General features: G+C 37.2%; 2 protein-coding genes across 5 annotated transcripts in view; one reads left to right on the top strand and one right to left on the bottom strand.

Moving 5' to 3' along the window:
* The window catches only part of LOC134674461 (uncharacterized), a 31,032-nt gene extending 19,429 nt beyond the window's left edge, over positions 1-11,603 (bottom strand). Inside the window, exons 1-2 of the mRNA XM_063532539.1 lie at positions 11,409-11,603; positions 10,493-10,653 (exon numbers count right to left, since the gene is read on the bottom strand). Of these exons, the coding sequence (XP_063388609.1) occupies positions 10,493-10,635 (143 nt within the window). The 5' untranslated portion in view covers positions 10,636-10,653; positions 11,409-11,603. The remainder of the gene's footprint in view (positions 1-10,492; positions 10,654-11,408) is intronic.
* Positions 11,604-12,628: 1,025 nt separating this feature from the next.
* LOC134674477 (protein sex-lethal-like) overlaps positions 12,629-19,946 on the top strand; it is a 38,730-nt gene continuing 31,412 nt past the window's right edge. The window contains exons 1-3 of one of the 4 annotated variants that reach the window (XM_063532572.1): positions 12,629-12,756; positions 14,735-14,917; positions 17,177-17,272. In XM_063532572.1, coding sequence (XP_063388642.1) covers positions 14,837-14,917; positions 17,177-17,272 — 177 coding nt within the window. In that variant the 5' untranslated portion in view covers positions 12,629-12,756; positions 14,735-14,836. Of the gene's footprint in view, positions 12,761-14,734; positions 14,918-17,176; positions 17,273-18,672; positions 18,826-19,946 lie in introns of those variants that run through there. The other 3 variants (XM_063532573.1, XM_063532574.1, XM_063532575.1) reach the window with 3 other exon arrangements.

Genomic DNA, 19,946 nt, shown 5'->3' with positions numbered 1-19,946 from the left:
GACGGACGGACGGACGGACGGACATCGAAGTCTTAGTAATAGGGTCCCGTTTTACCCTTTGGGTACGGAACCCTAAAAAAGGTGGAGAAAGACCCACTCACACGTGTAATACTAATACGTACATCACCATACGATTAAGCCAAAAGGTATATAGTGCATAATCATTTTCCATCGTATTTTCACGGAAACGTACGAACGTGTCTTGCTATTTCCGTCAGTCTCAGTGTGGTCTCGGTACAAAAAGTAGGTTGAGCTGAGCTTGATTAAAGTAGCATGACAAATACGAACGTTTCCGAGGAAATACGATGGAAAACAATTATCCACTACATCTGTAAGAGATGCTGCGTTAGATTGCGCCCTCTTCATCTGACAAGTTTTATGTTAAATGTACACGCAAAATTTAAGCAGATCTCTGTTTAAGTGTAAGAACAAGGTGATCGTTTTCCTAGTTAACATAGCAATTAACCTGTTAATTAACAATTGCCTAACTTGTTGGAAAAATAACTTTGAGAATTTTTTCTACTTTCTGACATGTTTCAAATACGCCATATTATTTCAAATTTTCCAATGAATATTTAATACCTTTAAAATAATATTTTAATGTTACGTACTCGCTTTTTCACGCCACGCGCGTTTCCCGAAAATGAGGCACCCCCGACGACTGTGTTCAACGTTGAAAATATAAATAGAAAAAATATAAATAATGGAGATACAGTTCGGGAAGTATGGAATGTTTTATTGGAAATGTCTTCCTTCTTTTGGTTTCTTAAATATTAATACGTTTGAGATATTGGGGAAATAAAAAATATTAACTTTTTTCCCTTTTTTTGTTTATAACTTTTGACATTTATTGTGCTAATACATGCTTAGAATACATTTTTCTAGGCATCATTAAGAATCAAATGAGGTACCACACGTATTTTTAGTAGCAGTATCTCTCTATTTTTCACCGATTTCAGTTTCTTGAGTAGACTGTGACGAGTCTGACATTCACTATCATTTTTGAACTGTCAGACTGATAATTAAATGGTTTATCTATGTAAATCAGAAAGCATAGTAGTGCCCGCCAATTCAAAAATACAACCCTTCCATCCGTTTCTCGAAGCCATTCAGTGCATTTTAGAGCCCCGTCACAGCCACCACCACCACCACCGGAGCTGCCTGTCCCCCCTCTTTTGTGGAGGGTAGTCCAGTGGCGTCACCCGAGACAAATGTGCAGACCTGCTACATACAGACGACGACGCTGCTGTATGTGTCTCGATTACACTATCTTACGAAGGTATCACGAAGGATCGTAAGGTATGTACGAGACAATTCCGAAGGGTCGTGAAGTTGGAATCTCGACACATTGTGAATTTTTATTCTTTTGTGCTGAGCGTTCCGACTGAACATCTAACGACCTTCACCAAGGAGGAGTTTTGGCCTTAGAGTCTCAAGTTCCGACGGTTCCGCGGCCGGCTCCCTGACAATGCGGGGTTGCGAACTGCATCGTTATGCGTTTTAGTTTTAAGATATATTTTATAGTAATATGTAGGTATGCTCGTTTTCAGGTATTTATCTATGGCCCAATAGTTGCCTGAAAATAAAGATTTTCTCTCATTCTTTTCTGTACTTACTTCCTCTACTATAATTACGGTGTTAGCCAAACGTTAATTGCAATTGACCATTAACCAGTACAATTTGAACCATAAACGGTAACGGACGGTTACAGTTGACGGTTCATTTTGTACTGGTTAATGGTCAAGAATATTCAATTGCATTAACGTTTCGGCCAACACTGGTGGATATTTTACTAGGGACTGGCTCTTGTCTTTCCACAAAGACTTCTAAGAGCCACAGTAGATCCTACCGGTAGATTATAGATTGACTATACGATAGTACAATGATACGTTAAGATCAAGCAAGAGTAACAAATAAACTTTGTGATTTAAGTACTTTCGTTCAGTCATACATCAGACTATCAGAAGCGGCAAAGAGAATTTGAAATAGAGGAATATTGTCAAAGTAAATTATGTAGGTAAAGTTAGACCGTAAAATGTCTGCAGCGATTTTGATGCAGTGCAAATGTCATTTTAAACGTCAAATTTCTATGAAAAAAACTGCGTGGGCTATCACATCCGCTGCAGACTTTTATTGGTGTGAATTATAGTCAGTACATCTTTCGACACAAATGATTAACACTTTTAGAATGCCATTTGACTTTGATCCTTATTTTTTCACTGATATGTGGTAAATTTGTTAAATGTCAAAAAGTGTCGCCATCTACTCAAGAGTAGGCCAAAGGTACGGCGGCGCCATCGCTCGCAAAGATGGCACTATACCTTTGGCGTATAGTCGTCACTTTTAACAAATTTAACACATAGATCAGTGAAAATATAAGGATCACAAGGTTCTAAAAGTGTTGATCATTTGTGTCGATTTATCGAATGATGGCAGTCAATGTACTGACTACATAATTTACTTTGACAATATTCCTCCAGTCTAAATTCTCTTTGGAAGCAGTCAAGTAGACGAAACGAAATACCAGTATACCACACGTCACCATACGCAGTAGTAGTCCTACTACAGAGAGAGAGAGCTAGTCGATTACAATCGCATACGCTATTTTCGCATGAACTTTATAAATACATATTTTTAACCGACTTCCATTTTATAGAAGGAGGAGGTTCTGTATTCGGTTGAGGCTATTTTTTTTTCTATGTTTATTTTTCTGACTTCAATCGAAATATCGCACTGACTAAGACTGACTGGTAAGTATAGAACGAACTTGCTGGCGGGCGTTTGTGACTAGGCAGGAGTAGTCGGCAGTCAATACCCAGATGCCAAACCCCGTCATATCTTGATGACTTTCGCCTCTACCACTAAGGGGTCTCTTCAATACCATTCCCTATATTTATACAAGGCATTTACAATCTACTAATAAATTGAGAACGATTGTCACTATCTCTCAATTCCTAATTTATATGGCTCACAGATTTATGAGCTCTGTTAATTCCAAAATCGGTTAAGTTAATTAATCTAACGAATAGACCCCGAAGGAGTCTGAATATGAAGAGCTTAAACTCTGTAGACCTATTCAGTGTTCCAAGTAGGTTTCAAGATTCAGAGCGTGTTGGTTACCGAAGATTTCTGGGCTAGGTTCATAAGGTCTACTAGTAGTAGTAGCCAAATCTAGCTCCCGATTACAATTTGAGGGTTTTCCAATATTGATGTGAAAATTACTTATAGTACTTATACTAATCGCGTCCATCACCCTATGTCGATTCATGTTGCTTCGCATGCAGAAATCAGGCCGAAGAGATTTCACTAACTAAAAATTCCCAATATCTGATGACTTTATCGGTTTCACGCACCACACTCAGTTTGATCGCCAAATGTAAGTTTCCGAAAAGTGTCATGAATAACGAAAATTTGTACCTACTACCTACTTTAACGAAACCCTGAATAGTGGCGCTAACAAAGCATATACAGCATACAGTCAAGGTTGTGCCGCAACTCGAAACTACTGATAAAGCATACCTACTAAAGTATGTCTGTGTACCTTTATCCTTTCGTTCTGGTACTGGTACGGTACGTACAACTTTGGCAGCCGTATCATATTATTATGATGTACTTATCTAAAAGTCAAAAGAGAACGTCTTGGTAAATGTTGTCTCGGAAAACGCAACCCAGGCAGCAGCGGTTTCACGTTGAATTTTCAATGGCAGTTCCAGGCTTCCAGCAGCAGTGGCGATTCCATGACATTATATAGAATGGATCCAAATGGATAAGCAACCTAATACAGTACAGCGTAGATGCAAAGACGACTAAAGATGACCGGTTGGAATTGACGGCGAAACCTAAAATTAAAGACTAAAGTCAAAGACTTAGTGAAAACTGACAAGTTTACCTACTGAAATGTGGCCGTCTCAACAAGCTGGGATCCATGTGATGAGATCCTTGGTTTGTCCAATCCGTATACTGTTACTGTAAAATCATACTACTTATACAGCGCCCAGTATTGAATAGGTACCTACGTTAAAAGGCCGCCTGGCAGGAGCGTACTTTTCAAAATTACGAACGTTAAATAGCAGAGCTCCGGTTCTCCACATTAAACTAATGATGAACAGACACTGTTGCGGACATCGCAGATATAATTTGGTCGGAACGTTGCAATAAATGGAGTTTCTTCAGTAGGTTGATCGGCCCCGTTGACCCGTTCTCATTCACCACTGGTTGACCGAAGGTTGCCTACTTGGAATAGGTAAGTAGGGGTACCCTTTGCGCACTAAACGTTTAAGTCTTTTCGGTTTTGATTTGGTCGGCGTCTGCAGCGTCGTCTCGCGGATGCAGACTCCAGACAGATATGAGCCCGTCGAAGTAGTAGAGATAAAAAGTGATCACATCCACCAGTGCTCAAGGCAGGAATCGGAGAGCAACATAATTTATATAGTAGTGTTTGCTACTTAATACAAATATATTTAATCAGCAGAATTCGTGCACTCACTGATCACAGAACATAACGGCAACAAAATAACCAACGCGCGGCTAGTTTGAAATTTTGAGAGTACCTAAGTGTCCTGCAATAAGGTAAAACGGAACAACCCCGCGAAGATGCGCTCCGCTCCACTGTGGTGAACATGTGCTTTTAAGTAGATATTTACGACTTCGAAATTATGCCGTTTACCAAGTTATCCTAAACATTGGTCTTCAGCTCTCCCGGTACAAACTAATCGGTAGTTTGGTGTCATTGTAGTGATTAAGCTGGAACTAGGATCTCGTGTAAAAGAGAATTCAAAATGTTTTGGCCTATGAGTGTTAAGGATTTTAACTGCTTCATGCGCGATGAAGTTGTTTTTTTTCTAACCAGAAAATGACGTTGATTTACAAAGTTTAAGCAGGCTAGTACGTAGAACTTGGACGATATTGACTTAGGTCCCTTCCATGAGAAATCAGAGGTCGCGTTAATGTAAATGATATTAACCGGATGCCCCTAAACCCTAGGGATTTTAAACATTGGAGGAGCGTGACTCATTTCCTTCTCCTGAAAATACGGGCTAAGGAGATTTCTGACTTTAAGACTCATGTCCTAGGTTTTCACTTAAGTTAATCGTCATAAATCCTGAACTCACTCACTCTCTCCTGAATTCACTTGCGAAAAATAAGATTCCGAAAATGTTTAAAAATAATTGAAGCAGTATGAAGCGTTATTCCAGCAACATCGTCTTTACGATTGAAATTATTATCCTCTCTAGACGCTATAATATAGAGAAGAAGGATCAAGATGATGTACTTTTTACTACATGAAAAAAAGATTTTTTCTTCTTGCAGATGCAGATTGGTACAGCAGAGTTTCGATTTTTCAATCGATGAGATGGTAGTATACCTAGCCTATGAACCTCTCCCTTAGGCTCACGAAATGTCAAAAGTACCCTTAATAAAACAAAGATGAAATGACATGATAGTCATAATTCTTTGATTTACCAAGGGAATTAATGTGACTAATGTAAGCAATAGTCTTAGATGTAATTCAGAAATGGATGTTTTTTTCCGGCAGCGCTCCCGTTTCCATACACAAGCCTCGCATGCTGTCGTATAAGCTGGTGTAACCCGCACTCCTACTTGGGATGGGAAATGATGACTGCACTACGAGTGGGCTTTATGCCTTTCGAATATATCTGCCTGTAGGAGAGGAATTTGTCCAAAATTCGCAACAACGAGCATAAAACCGCCATAGAAAGAATCAGTCATTCTCATTCGGTATATTTGCTTTTCAGCATGTACCATGTAGTCATTATTACTTAATTAGGTAATTCATCAATTAAGTACTTAATTTGTCGTTAGTATTTTCCAAATAATTTTAATGTAGCTGCTAGCTTTCACTTGTACCTACTGTCTATGATTTTTAAACTAAGGTACACATTAAATATTACATGCTAGATAAGTGGTAATCAAAAAAAGGAATGGGTACATCGTTTCTCGAACTTACATTGAGACAATTTGGCAACTATATGGAAACCTATTATTATCTAATAGATAGATTTGCAGCAGTAAAAGTGGCAGCGCTTTTAAGATAGTAAATAATTGGATCCCGGAAGTGGCTGTTTGTCAATTTGCATTTTTTTTTCAGAAGTTTCTTGGTAGTTAAGCCTACATTTATATACTTAAACTTACTCAAAAAGTTATGAGCGGTAGTGTGCCCGAGTACATGTTTTAACCCTAAACTTGGCTGTTTTGAGACAAACGAAAAACAAGATTTTTTGACTTTTTTGCCAATTGTAGGGTTTTAAAGACGGTATTATTATAAAGAGATTATAAAACATGTTATCTTATTTTACTCATCCCTTTCACATTTTTAATATTATCTAAGGTTCCAAAGAACGTTAAATCCACCTGCCGATGTACTCACCATCCAAAAACTTATCTAAAATAAGCTAGTAAAAAAAAAACCTAGGAAATCTATAGAAAAAAACTAAAAAATGCTGTCCTCTTTCTGCGTTTCATTCCATTCGCCTCCACAAGTGAGCTTGCATGCCAGTTCCGTTCGTCATACATAATATTAAACGAGTAATATTTGCTAGATTTAAGTGTTTTTTTTTTTAATATTCGCCATTGTAAAATAGTATCAGTTTTAATCAGTTGTTTACCTAGTTCTGTTTAGAGATACCTAACTCTGTTCTTTCGAAAGAATTAGTGGAAGTTTTTACCTTATGAAGACTTGTTCTGACAGATAATTACCTACCTGGCTGCAAAAATATTTTGGGTTGATATTTTTCCGTTCTGCATTGTACGCAAACGTCATGAGAGGTCATCTCTTAATTAATTTCAGGTAGACAAGTGTCAGGTAAGTCAGCCGCCTGGCTAACTCAGCTAGCCAACAAATATGCCAATATTTCTATACCTGTATCCTGTATTCCAAAAATATTAGAGTGGCTTGTTAATGATCAAATGTTTGCTGATCTTGAACTTTTATCGTATCGAAATTTATTTAACTTATACATATTGAGATACAGATAACATTCAACAGTAACAAACCTTTTTGCCTACACTAACCTACTATTCGAGTCTATGAATAAGAGACAGCAGGTCTATTTACCGATTTTAGGAAAGCGTTCGATAAGGTTGACCACCGCTCCTTCTTAAAAAGCTTGCGTTCAATGCTATCAGCGGCAACCTTCTGCGATAGTACGTTACGTACCTCTCAAATAGGTCTCAAATTGTTGTAGTCAATGGTTTCGCATCAGCGCGCAAGTTAGTCATATCAGGGGTAATCCAGGGGTCCACATTAGGCCCACTGTTTTAAGAATTGCCATTTCTATCACTTCTAAAATCACTTTCTTTTCATAAAGAACCGTTCGTTGACCTTAAACCTTTTGAACGCCAAGAACACCTCCATGGACAACTTAAAGTAACCTTCACACTTTCAAGTAAGGTTTACATTAGCTCGCTTGCGCCCGTAACCTTGGCGGGCAAGTGTCGTTGTTTATACCGTAAAGCGTTCAAAGGGTTAAGAGCTAGGCCGTAACCCAAATGCGTGAAAAAAGGTCTGACTAATGGATCTTTATACAAATGACACTAAAATCAGTTTTTGTGCGATAGAAAGTTTGCCATTTTACTAAAAAAAAAAATGAATCAAAGTCCGATGCTGCTGGGTTAACGATTGCGACGCCGGGTTGAAGACATTGCACTAGACTAGACATATAAAAGAAATATCAATTTCTACGACAGGGGTCTCCACAAATATATCAACGCGGAATCGGCAAAAGCCGATACAAAAAACCTTTTTGCCTGGGCAATAAGAGCGAAAAAGTCGTCATTCGAGTCGGCTCGCATCGGCCGACGCCTTTTTCGCTATTATTGCGCAGGTTTTTTTTATCGGCTTGTGCCGATTCCGCGTCGATATACCTATTTGGAGAAACCTTTATACGTAAATATGTTTCCTGCGTTTTGCGTAATGTAGTACCCATGTGTTGGGTAATATTTAGCAAAAATAACAGCGGCCTTATTAAAAGGATAAGTAAGACTTGTCAATTTTAGTATATTCGCCACCAGGGAGCCTAGACAAGATGACAATCTTTGATAGAAAACGCCAAGCGAAATTTAAAATGTATGGAATCACGTGACTTTTCGTAGTATCTGCCATCCCGATACATTATTAAAGATGTAGTGCATAATTATTTTCCATCATATTTTCACAGAAACACGCGTACGAACGTACTTGCTGTTTCAGTCAGTCTCGGTACAAAAAGTACTGTGGTTGACTGAAGTAGCATGACAAATACGAACGTATCCGTGAAAATACGGTGGTAAACAATTAAGGCCTGCGCAAACCGGCGGAGCGCAGCGCAGATCACTTTAAAATTATCAATGTATTTTCTTCCCTATTTCAGTTACCTTCAGGTATAAATTTAAATGCTTTGAGACCGACCTCGGAGCGTCACGGAGGATTGTTACTCCGCGGCATCGAGGAGCACGCCAGAGGATACCGCGGCGGTAGGCGGCGGCATGCCGCGGCATCCCGCGACATGCGCCGAGGCCTCCCGAGTGAGCCGGAGTAGCACCGGGACGACAGGGGAGAACTCGTGCATACTAGTCACTAATCCCTTGTGATAGAGCACACACGGCATCCCCCGGCCTGCGCCGAAGTGTTCCGTGGTGCGCCGCCCGCGAGCGCTCGCGGTATGTCGGGGGATTTTACCTCGCCGGTGTGCGCTGCGCGGTGTAAATGCTCCTCGGTGATCCGCGCTACGCTCCGCCGGTTTGCGCTGGCCTTTATGCACTACCTAGATCTGTACTTTTCGTTCGTATTTGTCGCTGTACAATTGTCATCTGCGCCGTGATGTGGTTTCCGGATGTGGTGCCAGTGTGATAACTGCCTTAGGTAGGTATGTAGGTAAAATTCGTCATAGCAGATTGTCACGATATCGCTTCATGGTCAGTGAAAAGAATCATAAAATATTCCTGTTATTCCTGTTAGTTACTTTCTTACGTCCTATTATTGGTTGAAGTTGTTTTAATTACGATCATAAATTTATAGGATAATACTGACTTATTCTTTTATTAGGTTTATGTTTCTTAGTTCTAGTAATTATTAATCTCAACTTTAAAGTGCAGTAAGTGCAGAATAAATACAGGTTTAACTAATTGTTCTGAGTATTAATGAAACTTTTAATGTACCTAATAATAAAATATTATGTGCCTACAAGAAAGAAAATGACTTACTAATCCTACTATACAGGACCAGCCGTACCAGGTATAAGTAAAATCAACAAGGCATAAAATGTTTAACAAATTGTTCATACAGCTTACATAGACCTATGCCTCTGAGAAAATTACATTAGTTTTTCATATTTAATAATTATAGTTTCATACACAGCACAGTTCTGTGAAAACTTTTTTTCCATCTGTGAATTAATGATACTCTGTAATGTGCAGCGGAGTAAAGATTAAATATAAAATTCATGGTCACATTGTTAAATTTGTTTTTGTTATTTAATTAAGACCTACACTTCCATTGAATTCTTAAAGAAATTCACATTGAACAACTTTATTGTAAACCTAGGTAAAATAAATAGATAAGTGATATTCAGCGAATCTCCTAAAAGAATTAAGATTTAAACATCAGAAATACTTACCAGATAGATGAAGGAAGTGCACAATTCAGTTTACAGATAGTTCCCGAACTCCTCTCAATGGCTAATTCAACACATTGACCGTCAAGAACATGTATGTGTGTTATGTACTGGATGGCGCTCCCGGCACCGAAAGTATTAAGATGCATACAAGAAAAAACAATTGAATACCAACCAATCTGTGAAATCCTGGAGGTACCGCACTGCTTCTCTACTACTAAGTACCGTTGCAAGTCGCAGGTATCAAGTAGAATTATGAATACTCAATTCAAACCTTCCAATTTGTTTCATTCCATTTGTTTTAATAATTGGTAAAATAATATAACTACTATAAGGGTCCAATTATTGTTATTTAGTCCTTAGAAAGAGGATAACCTGTTATGAATGTGTATCAGCTATAGTGTTTATATAAAATACATATAATAAGCTGGCACCTATATCATTACAGTTCTCATGAAATAGCTCAAATAAGCAATATTAGTAATATCTTAGAAATTGCAACTAACATTGCTTATGGCGATCATAAGAACAGCGCAAAGAGAATAAAATAAATCACTTAATGTGTGACTGTATTACTCTAATGAATAAGCATTATTGTTCTTTATTACCTACTAGAAGTGATATGTTATCATAAATAACCATCTGATATATATCTAACGTAAAGGGTTGAACTTTCATGGTTGATTCAATTTGTAAAAACCTCTGTTAACCGGGAGTCTTTTTCATTTATTAAAAATACCATGTGTATAAATATAATATGCTTACAACTACTTAATATTAGAGGTACTTTAGGATCAAAATATTTGGAATATTTTCAGTGAAACATTTCCAAGGAAAATATTTCCATGAGATCTAGTTTGTGAAGTTTACGATATAGCTACCTGAAGGCAATGAACGCGTCTCCAAGTTCGCCGCCTACGATGTGCACTCCGCCTTCTGGAATGGAGAGGCCCCGAAAGAAATTCCTAATGTCCAGCGCATTTGCGGACCACGGAAGGTTCTGTAGTCTTATGATGACACTCATGGCTGCTCTTTCCTGTACCTAGAAAAAGTTGAAACAGCCCGTCCATTTTCTAATTTGTATACTCCGTCTTAGACACAACGGCATAAAACAATTTTTACGTAGAACTTAAATATTAAGGTTTTTTTTTTATACCATGATCAATGATGATTCTTTAGGTACTTTTTTTCCAGGTTGTAGGTATTAGATACTGTTTGTGGCAAATTGAAACTTGTATAAATTAGCATTAATATAGGATTGCACCTTTCAACCTAGTTACTTTTAAATGCATTAGAAATAATAATTATGCTTGATGTAACTGATTAAGGTTATTAGCAATAGTATATACATTTTGAATACCTTCGAGTGGTAATTAGCAGAAACATGTTTATCCAGGTACTATACAGTCTATACAGATATTATAGATATAGACTAGTGATTTTTAAAGGTCCTATATCACCACCAGTGAGTCACTTTGCGTAACACAAATACAACAGTCATTGCCATGCAGTCTTAATCGTTTCTTGCGATAAAATGTTCATTTCATTAGTTAGATTTCATTTTATGTAACAAATTTTACGGCCGTCAGTTTTCACTAGTACCTATTGCAAAATCGATAAGGCTAAGAAAATAGAACATCAGCGATTTTCTACATGGTTAGTAAGAAAACTACGTACAATCAAGTACAGAATGATTCCTGAATAACCATTTATCTGGACCGTAATTGATTAACACTGACATAATTTACTGACGCTCTTGGTTAAAAAAGACGCCATGGCCGTTTGTCACGTACTTACCTAGTAAAATCTAAGACTGCCAATCCAAACACGAAATTACCAAATCATTTTACACACAAGTTCACTAACTAAATCACATACGTATATCTTATAATCAGCGGATAAGTATTTATTTGCAATTTTGCGTTGCGTTCACACCTAAACGAGAAGATATTACAAAATGGCCTCCGGAAATGTGTCAGTGAAAAAACAAGCGGAAATCGAACAACCTGATTGCGTTTTGTTATGCAAACTCATTGCTATGCTTAAATGGTCAATCCAGACGGAACAATTTTCACCCAATCTGATTATATCGCCCGATCAAATTAGGTGGTGTGCACACAAACATTTAAATTTGCTCGCCGATCCCACTTGATTCAATTTTAAGATTTTGACCGATTTAATGGAGATGGGGGGGCACACAAATACCAATTTACGACGTTAGTATGCGCGTTAGGGGGCATTTATTATTTCGAGTGCTCGACAGTGCTCGATAATTATCGAAATAAATACACAATTTAATTACGAATTGTGGTAATTATTAAATTGGTCGATTTAATCATGCCATCTGGACTGGCTGTTACCAGTTAAAAATACTAAACTGAATATTTTGCTATATTGTAATACATACATGCAATATAAAGAAAAGTTACTCATGAAATAAAACTAGATAGTGTGGACGCAAAAATATATTGACGCCAATTTCTTTTCTGATCGAATTGATCAATTTGATCATCTGGTCTGGATAGGCCTTCAAATGCTAACCTTTTAATGAGCGCCTATGAAAAAGGTATAACAAAACGCAACTCTCTGTGTCAAAAATTGCAGTTGTTGGCAGTTGGCAAATCTGGAAATTGACAACTGGGATATTGGAGTTGCCAATTTTTGAAAACTTTCCAAGCTGTTTGGGTAAATAAATCATAAGACATTGTTACTTGAAAATTGCTGTAATATTTCTTTTTTGAACCCGATGACATCTTTATGAATATGGGACAATCTATCAGCTAACAGCTAATAACTATATAAATATTTGGCACTTCAAGATTTTTCAATATTAGATTTTTTTCAAGGTTTTAACTTTGAGGAATCTGGTTATCCCAAATTTATTATACTATTTTTCTTTTGTTTCTTGACTCTTCCAAGCATTTAATTTTATTTATAATGTCCTCATTTAATGCTCATCAATTGTAAATTTATAAAAAAAATATATTTTGGGGTATTTTCATTTCGGGACACCTCTCTCTGCCTTCAACAACTGTCACGAAAAATCGTCCATCGCAAGTAAAGAATTTGCGTAAATTTGCTAACAAGATTGTTGCTGTAGCATCAAGAAATAAGGCGATTATAGTTATTTGTTATATTATTAAACGTGAGTATAAATCTTCATTGTTATGTCTATGATTTATCCAATATATAGGCAGTGGTAAATCATTTGTAATATTGAAACATAATAAGTAAATATAAATATTTCAAGCATTTATTAGTTTTACAATTCGACACTTATCATGAACAGTGGTACAACTAAAAATGAAATGCTATTGCATTTAATATTCTATCTTTTACTGGTAAGATTTAAAGTCGAATGGCATTTCATTTTGTTTTGTGTCACTATTCATGATAAGCGTCGAATTGTAAGAAATATCTATATATAAAAATACTAAACAGAATATACAGATTTACAGTAAGATTTCTGCTTGTGGCATAAACATTCATTGTGTATTTTACTATTGATAACAAAATGAATCTTTGTAGGCTTTAGAACTAGGTATCCAAAAAAAAGTTTTGTGCCAGACAGAGCTTTAATTAAAATGCCAAGAATATATCATATGGCTCAGTGACTCGTAAAGAAAAACTGTGTGAACATCTAAATTCGTTGTTGGTAGTTTTATATGTACCAAAAATCTTTGTTAGATATGCTGCTAAAAGAGTAAAATCTCGAGAAGGTATATATGATCATTTTATTAGAATACCTCCTTCCATAGTCATCACTAACTAACTAATTAACTCTATAGTCATCATTAAATAGATAATGGTGGCTAAATTGGTGAAATATATTGGAACATCCTTATTTCTATGTGTTACAATAAACAAAAGTGTGTTACATTACAATATTTTGGCTACTTTGGAAGTGGCAGTCTATTTGATGAGTTTTTGTGTATTTATAATTACTATAACAATATAAACATATTTGTCCAGACTTTGAGACATTTCCATAGTAACAGTAATGATATCTACAGCAAGTTATCAACTTACCCTGAGTCATGAAAATTACCTAACCTGACCTAAATATGATATTATGATGGAATTGGCAGCCTATAGATTGATTTAGGTCAAGGGCAGACCTATATGCTTTCAGTGGCGGATATGACCTAAGGCACAGTAGGCCCGTGCCTAGGGCGGCAAATTGTGACAAAAAATTTGCTGATGGTAACAAGAAATAACTCAATATGTAGTCAATATTATTGGTGCCTTGAAAGGGGCGGCTACAGGGCCTGGGGCCTAGGGCGGCAAAGACTGCATATCCGCCACTGTATGCTTTGCAATATTTCAGACAAATAAGTCTTAGCATTATAATACAGAGAGTAAAGCATTGTACTAAAATGCTGTTTTAAAAAAAAATTGTGAATAATAGAGGGTTCGGGTAATAGAGAGGTGAGGAGGGTTGTAAATGTTGGAGTCTTCTAGCCTCTAGCCGCCCATACGTCAAACCTTGCCAAGCAAAATGAAATTTTATTTTGTCAACTTAAAGTTCAAATTAGAATGGAACAGGAGACCTTTTTATAGGTCTCTGGGTGGCTAGAGGTTAAGGTTATGTAAAAAGCAAGAAAATTCGCTATGTAAATTATAATTGACATATCTTTCGATCTTCTTTCTCAGTTATTCATAACCAGAATCATTCCCTGGAAGTGACAGGAACCAGCTTCCGGACAATTTCCGTCAAAAACACATGATTTATGATTTTATTATCTCCTTTTCACAAGCCATTAATAAATATTACCTCTTTTCTGTGCCTCTATTCTAAAACTATTTTTTTTTCTTAGTCCATTATAGTGTTCTACTGCTGGGCAAAGGCCTCTCCCTTGATCCCTTTACTTTACTGCTAGCCTTTCTCCGCAGACGTTTTGTCTGGTTGCCCTTGGCATAGGCCTCTCCCATATTCCTCCACGCGTCCCTGTCCAGAGCCTGTGTTCTCCACAAGGCTCCAGCCACCTGCCTGAACTCGTCTTCCCATCTCATTTTTTGTCTACCATCATTCCTTTTTCCGTCTCTTGGGTACCATGTTGTGATGTCTTTTGACCATTTTTCTCTACAACTTCGTAAACTAATTAATTCATATTTATTTCCAGGTAATCTACAAGTAGTCAATAAGAAGTTAAATATGTTAAGATCACAATGAAGTGTTAATCGGTTGCTCAATATTATAGTAGTGTAACGAGTCCGCAGTAGTGATGAGTGAACGTTACCCCGGATACCTGTTCGGTGGGACACCTGTGAGTAGTTGGGACAGGAGTTTCAACTCTTTGGAAAACGTGAGTAGTTTACTTTTGTTACTGTGTTTATTACGCTTCATTTATTTTTAAGTGATGGTATTGGCCAGCAAGTTGTGCCACAAGATTTTTATGATAATTGTTATAATGGTAAAAATTAGCAGTCAAGTTTAAAGCTTTTTAGTCAGTTTCAGTTATTTAGTCTCATAATAATTTTATTGCCAGAACAACATTTTTTTCAAATGACAGCATGTTTTTTGTGATATAACTTGTTGGCCATATTCAATTGTAATTTAAAATATGTTAAAATATGTAGTTCCCAATAATGAAGAAAATATAGGCCCGGGCATACCTTGCCTAAATCATTTAGGCCCACTTGCACCATTCCACTAACCCGGGATTAACCGGTTAAACCTGGGGTTTCCATGGTTACCAGTACAATTTGACACTAGGTTAACGATTTAGCCGCTTAATCCTGGTTTAGTGGAATGGTGCAAGTGGGCCTTAACTCACAATACATTAAAATCTAGGTAGGAATAAGCTATGTCCACATCAGAATTTTTTTATATTTTAATTTTGCATTTACAATTTGGGATGCTGGCAATGTCCCAAGTTGAAAATCAAATCCCTTAATGTCGACAAAGCTTTGTGAATAGACAAGAAACTGTAATTAGTAAAATAATTGTTTTAAGTAGGATAATTAAGAGCTCTTTGATAATAACCTATATAAATCAATATGGTGTATAAGTATTTAGAATATTACTATAATGCAGTGTCAGGGTTAAAGGCTGTACCAGACGGGCGGACCGGACCGCGACTTTGGTCCGGTCACCATATCTCTTTCTCGATCTTACTTATAACTGTGTCCTTAATGGACGTACGGCGGACCACCTTCCACACGATCGAACAGGCCTCGGACCGGACCAGTCAGTCAGGGTCAGGGTCTGGTACGCCCGTCTATTACAGTTTATAAATCACCCCTAGTTCTACTCTAAACTAAAATAAAGAAACATTTTGCAAAAGGAGTAAAGGAAATTCAATTTACTTTATTACCATGTTTATCAATTTACAAAAACCGTGAAGTCAACTCTATTCTTGAAGCATCATGGTTTAAATTTCATTGGCAACTTTTGTAAACTCTTGAGTCATAGGCATAGGCTACAAACAAAACAAAACACAACTTGCAGCTTAATTGTAACACGATTCGACGTCGGTCTCTTTCATTTAAACAAATCCTCTTTATTGCACAACCTGGCCCCTGTTTCACCAACGTGACAGGTCCGACGAATTGTAAAATCACTGTTGCTGACGTCACAGGCATCCATGGGCTACGGTTACCGCTTACCATCGGGCGGGCCGCATTCCTGTTTGCCACCATCATTGTATTATTAAAAAAAACTTTATGATATCGGAAAAAAACAGATATTTCTCTTGCTAAGTTTATGACAATTGTCACAAGAAACACTACAATTGTCACGTAATTCCGACATATAACTCATTACCTGTCAAGAATTACCTACAATTCTTCTAAATCTTTGACAATTGTCAGAAACTTCGCAGGAGAAATATCTGTTTTATTCCGATATAATAAAGTTTTTTTAAATAATACAATGATGGTGGCAAACAGGAATACGGCCCGCCCGATGGTAAGTGGTAATCGCAGCCCATGGATGCCTGTGACGTCAGCAACAGTAATTTTACAATTCGTCGCACCTGTCACCGATGTGAAATTGGGGCCTGATAATAAATTCACAAAGAACCACACATAATAGGTACAGTCAGCAATATTATTTGCTTAGCACCTTTGCATACAAACTTCTATGCAGGGGGGGGGGGGGAGAGCTATGGTCTGCACCTCTTCCCTGCAGCTGACTGTACATAAAGACAGAGGTAAACAACAGGCGGCCTTATTAATTATTATTAATCTTATACAATTAATAGGATCAAAAATCATTCATTGAGACATCTATAAGTTATCAGCATATTACGTTTGAAACATACCCACCGTGAAACCTAGATTTGAAATCGACGTTGCATTCTGCTTGGCGATCGATCGTGTCTCATCTTTAGTTGAACCAAATATCAGAAGCCAAGTTCAAAAGGAGAGAACTCAATTGAAAAATTTTTGAGGCACTCAAAAAGAGGTGTAATTACTGGCCAGCACCTAAAGTAATTAAAAAAAAGGTATTTAAACTTTTTTTTTGCGTTACTCTAAAGTCCATGAGTGTATTTATAAAAAGACCGCCGTCCATCTGACGAACGCTAGGGCACTTTTTACTATAACCTAACTATTTCCAATAGCTCCGTGTCCACGACTCGTACGGGGTCACCTTGCCACGCAGTCGATACAGGCCCAAGGGTCTGACCGTTGGCTTCAGTCAAGACTATGAGAACAACGTATGTTTACATATTAAATTTATGCCTCTGAGAGTTAGAGTGTCACTACGCGCCTTAATTTAAATAGTAGTTATTTAAACAATCATGATATCGGCCGAGAGACAGAATTTCGGATAAAAAATCCTGGCCAAAATTCATGGAATTTGGTAACCCTAAGCCCAATGGTTCTCAAACTGTTTTGCAGTGTAACTCCCATTACGTCTCCTAATTTTTTTGCGACAAACTTTCATGCAAATGAAGATACCGGTACCTAGCTCTAAAATCCAGTGCTGACTCGATTAAGCAATAAGTATACTTATTGTTTTTGACGCTCCTGTGAGATCTCCGCGATTCCTTGGATTTAAAAATAGAAAAAAATGGTACACTCTTACTCTCAGATGTGGATAGATTGAGTTCCAGCATACACGATACACATACATAGAACGTTGTAATAACACCTAGTTGCACAAACGTTCATTACTTAGTGCCAATGTTTCATTAGAATGTTAATGGGTGAAACAACTTTTTTGTCACGCGTTGCCTTAGTTACAGTCTCCTGGCACACTTTTAAATCCAGTATTATGGTACTTTAAACAAAAATAATATTTTAATTCAGTTATTTAGCCCTTTTCATAAAGGGTCATCTACTTATCATATTAGTATAACGTAGTTATAATATTTCTTTTAAAAACTACGCTACTATTGTCGCCTGACTGACGGAACAGTTTAGCAAAAAAAGTTGAACTTCCCAAATAGTTGAATATACATTTTTCTAGGAAAGGTTGAAAAAAAAATTATGAACATTGGTGCAACTGGACATTTATATAAAAACAGACTTTAAATGGTTGAGCATAAGCTTTATTTTAGTTTGAATAGTACGTTTTGTGTACTTTGTGGTGGAAAAAAGGAGTAGATATAATAATTTCAATATAGATACAAATATTTAGGCATTGCTTAGATAGGTGTTTAATATTATATTATCTTTTAACTGCATTCCTAATATATTATTAGATTATTACTATGTAATTAGTTATGAATTATTTTTATGGATTAGGACTTAATTACTGCTTTATAATTACAGTTTGAGTACCATTGGTAGATAGGAAAATAGTTAATGGAAATATAGTTACTTATTCAGCTTCGTTGTTAAATATAGTTATTTTCTATTATGCTAAATGCTCATATTTAAAACTTATTTAAAAGCATTACTAGTCAATGAGTATTATGTAGCTTATGAAAATACTTAGGTTCCTACGTATTTTGGTTTCATCTAGGTAAGCATACTCCATCTTTTATCATGTCTTAAAAAGTTATTTACGTAATTAAAGCGAAACGCGGCTTCACAAGAACATTTTCGAAATTCTCCAAAAATCTACAAGGTCATCGAACTCAAATCTAGTTGGTCACATAAAATAGTTTTTGTTCTTTGTTTCTGCGCGGTGGACGTTTTTTCATCTTTTGCTTTCGTCTTTAATTAGTTGATATCAATTTTCTATATTCTTCATTAGTTAATTGTATTTAGTAGTGTTTAAAGAGTTGTGTGTCTTCGGCCTGCGAAGGTAGGAGAGGTTGATGTAAGTACTTAAATTTTATGCCTACATCTATATAGCCTAGTACGTTGGTATTCTAGGCCTAGAAATTGAATTTCAAGGTAATATCCGGATGGCTGATATTACTTTCAGCTCTCAGTATATTCAACTTATCTTAATAACATTTTCTAGCGGTAAACATTGCTTGTTATAGTACCTATAACCTTGCTACGAGTAGGTATAACATAGTATATTGACTCTCCCATAGGGAATTTCAACATCAGACCAGCAAAATGTATGATTCATCCATTTTATTCCGCGTTGTCGGGGTTATTTCGGGTTTGGTCCAGTTTCGGGGTTGGTCCCATAGCAAAAGTTGCTCAGTATGTCCTAAACATTTAACGGGTTTGAGTTATTGCTTTTCGTTCAATTACATTCTGTATAGTTTTAGAACGTTGTCTTGTAAAGATGTTTGTGAACTCTACTAAAAGTACCAGGGATGTTGCGGATGCAGATTTTTTGACATTCGCGGACGCGGATGCGGATATTTAAAGCCTTACATCCGCGGATGTGGATGCGGATGTCAAGATTTGGTACTTAAAAAAAGTCAAATATTACATTTTTAGCAGTTTTTATTTAAAATAAAACGAAACGTTTAGTATTTGAGCAAGAATATAGGTGCGTTTTATTTACGCTACGTCTTACGTAGGCGAACAACGCGCGAACGCGGCGCGGCGCGGCGCGGCGAAATCAATCCTTTGATGCCCATAGAAGTGTCCTACGTAAGCGATCTCGTTGCGAACGCGGTGCGGCGCGATTTGCACGCGAATGTCAGGCGGCGCGGCGCGGCGCGGCGCGGCGGCGGCCGCTTTCGCCGCGCCGCGCCGCGCCGCGTTCGCGCGTTGTTCGCCTACGTAAGACGTAGCGTTAATAAACAGTAACTTGGCCGATTTTTCGGGATCTAGACGATTTCGTTATATGTATAATGACGAAATTACCTAGCACTTACGCCGCCGGCGCCGCCGCTAATACGTTCCTGTTACCGACTTGGTCGACATCCGCATCATTTGGATGCTCCGCATCGATTTTATGCGGATGCGGATATTGAAAATAATGCGGATGTTCCGCGGATGCGGATGCGAATATTCGCAACATCCCTGGAAAGT

Source organism: Cydia fagiglandana, chromosome 20 (assembly GCF_963556715.1).
Source record: "Cydia fagiglandana chromosome 20, ilCydFagi1.1, whole genome shotgun sequence".
NCBI classification, from domain to species: Eukaryota; Metazoa; Arthropoda; class Insecta; order Lepidoptera; family Tortricidae; genus Cydia; species Cydia fagiglandana.
Note: the sequence above shows the minus strand (reverse complement) of the source record. Positions and strands in the feature narration are given on the sequence as shown.